The sequence below is a fragment of the Antrostomus carolinensis genome, unplaced genomic scaffold, assembly GCF_000700745.2.
Source record: "Antrostomus carolinensis isolate BGI_N321 unplaced genomic scaffold, ASM70074v2 scaffold13167, whole genome shotgun sequence".
In the NCBI taxonomy this organism is placed as follows: Eukaryota; Metazoa; Chordata; class Aves; order Caprimulgiformes; family Caprimulgidae; genus Antrostomus; species Antrostomus carolinensis.
Genome location: NW_010325479.1, coordinates 22,863 through 25,475, shown reverse-complemented (window position 1 = coordinate 25,475; position 2,613 = coordinate 22,863). Strand labels below are relative to the sequence as shown.

General features: G+C 46.0%; 1 protein-coding gene across 1 annotated transcript in view; it reads left to right on the top strand.

Moving 5' to 3' along the window:
* Positions 1 to 224: 224 nt before the first annotated feature.
* The window catches only part of LOC104527502 (exostosin-1), a gene marked incomplete at both ends in the record, with an annotated part of 22,788 nt that continues 20,399 nt past the window's right edge, over positions 225 to 2,613 (top strand). Inside the window, one exon of the mRNA XM_010171235.1 lies at positions 225 to 318. Within this exon, the coding sequence (XP_010169537.1) occupies positions 225 to 318 (94 nt within the window). The remainder of the gene's footprint in view (positions 319 to 2,613) is intronic.

The window sequence follows — 2,613 nt, the reverse complement described above, 5'->3', positions numbered from 1 at the left end:
TCATTACCAGTCTCCCCAGCTCTCTCCCATGGTGGTTGCTCCTTAGGATGAACAAAAAGGAGCTTGGGAGATGTCTGACACACGCATGCATACAGGGAACTAGTTAACCTGGTCGGGGATGATTTTATCCAGATGTGTCTCAACAGCTGTTTGCATTTTCACGCTCAGTTACTCCAGGACTCACCTCTAATTGAATTTTCTCTTTTCTCCCTTGTTCTTGTTAGGTATGATTACCGTGAAATGCTGCACAATGCCACTTTCTGTCTGGTTCCCCGTGGCCGCAGGCTTGGCTCTTTCAGGTTTCTGGAAGCCTTGCAGGTAAGAGCTGCAGTTTAAAGCATCGACGACGCTGGCTGCAATTCAGTGTGCAATAGGAGGGAGGTGGGGAGGAGGGAGGTGTGTTTCATTTCCCTAGTGGACAGTCATCCATTTTGCAAAAGCCTCTATTCATACTTCTGGTGCAGCTGGCAGCTTCTTCCCAGGAGGGGCTGAGCTCTGAGCTCATCTGAAGGTTGAATTGCGTTACCTCCAGGAAAAGGTTTCCCTGGATGTGGTGAGGCTGAGAGGTTGGACCAGTTTAGAGCAGTATTTTATCAGGCTCTGAGACTTCCCATGGGAGACTCTGGACTCTACCAGTAAGCCCCGGGGCAGTAAAAAATAGCTTTTTGTTTTCACTTAGCCAAAACAGATGTGCTTATGCTTTGCCTGTCTTGAGATGGTGCTTGCTGAACATGCAGAAGGTGGTCTGGAGGTTGTAAAGCCCCAGATGGAAGATTCACCTGAAGGTGGATGTAGGCTGATCCCAGGAAGCTCACTGTATGTCTGCAACAGCACCTGAATCCCCTTCACTTTTTAAAAACATTTTGGTTTAGTCTCCCTTTTTTGCTGTTGGCCAGCAGCAGAGGGCAATGCAAAGGGGCTCCTGAGTCACTGTGGCAGCAGGGCTTGGCAGCACAGGGATCGAGCCTGACACTGACCTACTCCGGCTGCAGCAGACATGACCTTTATTTTTTGGCAAGCATCAGCTCAGCCCCGGGGTCCTGAATCTTCAGTCAGCCATACAGAGCATCCTGGGAGATGCTGCAGCTCCCCTCTGGAACTGTCATCTGGATTTCCGTGGGGGCTGGAGTGGAGGTGAAGGGAAGCTGAGGCACTTCTTTGTGTCAGTGAGGTGGCAAATGAGGACACCTTACAGGGTCCTGCCTCTGGGTGTCCTTTTACCATTTGGGAAGTGTCCCAGCGCTCACAGTAAAGCTGTTAATAAATAGCATTGCATCACTTTCTTCATCAACCACAAAATGTCCCAGCCACTATTAAAGAGCATTGTTTACTGCAATGCAGAGCAGGATTCAGGTACCTAATTGTAGATGTATAATGTCATTTTAGAAGCCCAGGGGTACCCTTCTGGCTTTCCACTACTTCTCCAGATGGTCTGCAGTAGATCCTGTGCCATGTCTGCCAGCCTCTGATGGGTTTCATGGTTACCCTAGAGCATCCCGAATGTACTGGACACTTAGGTTTAACCACTGAAACCCACACCTACTGTCACATTTGAGATACAAGTTCTAGACTGTCACTTAACTCTTTGCTCCTAATCAGGAGAAGATTAATAGCCTGCAAAGTGCTGTTCCCTCTCCAGCCTCTTTGGAGGAAGTAGTGGGACTGGCTTATTTGGGATGATGGGTCACTTCAGATCCTCCTGAAGAGCACTAGGCCACAAGTCATGCAGCTTCTGTTAGATACATCATCTCAGGAGAAGAAAGCAGGGAGCATACCTCACTGTACAGAACTTGGAGGCTCCAGGTCGGCACAGGCACTGACAATTTTCCTAGCAGGCTAGTAGCAGTATTCATCAATTATGATGAATTCCCAGTTTCTGTCTGGCTCCAGGACATGTTGAAATACATTACTGGGATGTTTTGAACATGAAAACACATTGCTAAATGTTGTCGTGTTGGCTTTTTTAATGCACTAATGTAATTTCCTTACAGAACATCACAGTTACTTACCGATTATAAGCACTGCTGTAATGCAGAGACTTGACCAGTCTAAGATCCTGTGTGTAATACATGTTACCAAGGAAGGTACAGCAGTCTGAAAGGTTCCCTTTTATACCATCTTTTGGGAGGTATGGGGAGGTCTGAACTCAAGTCTGAACTAAATCAGAGCTCTTAAACTTGGCATGATCCAAAAGAAACTGAACCAGAGCTCAGGGTCGATGCAGATCCTCTGGGAATAGGTTCTTTCAGCACATCAGGAGGTTTTTGCTTTGGATCTTGTGTTGTGATCTGCCTGACCAGAACATAATGGCGATCATTTGTTTACGGAAATACTGCCCTATTTACTCAATATTCTCAAACTTGCTGTCTGTGCAGCTCATAAAAGATTAAATAATTTAGACAAGTCATACTGGTATGAAACAGATACTAAATGTGTATGCTTTCTGTTTGTTTTAAGACAGAAAGCAATTCTTATTTTTGTAGATGGGTGATGACAGATGAGTTGTCTTTGTGCAGTTGCCTCTGTTTGGAGAGTTGATCTCGAACAGGATGGGGAATTCACTCCTTTGTGAAACAAGTGCTCTGGAATTACACATGATCTAAATTTTCTGTA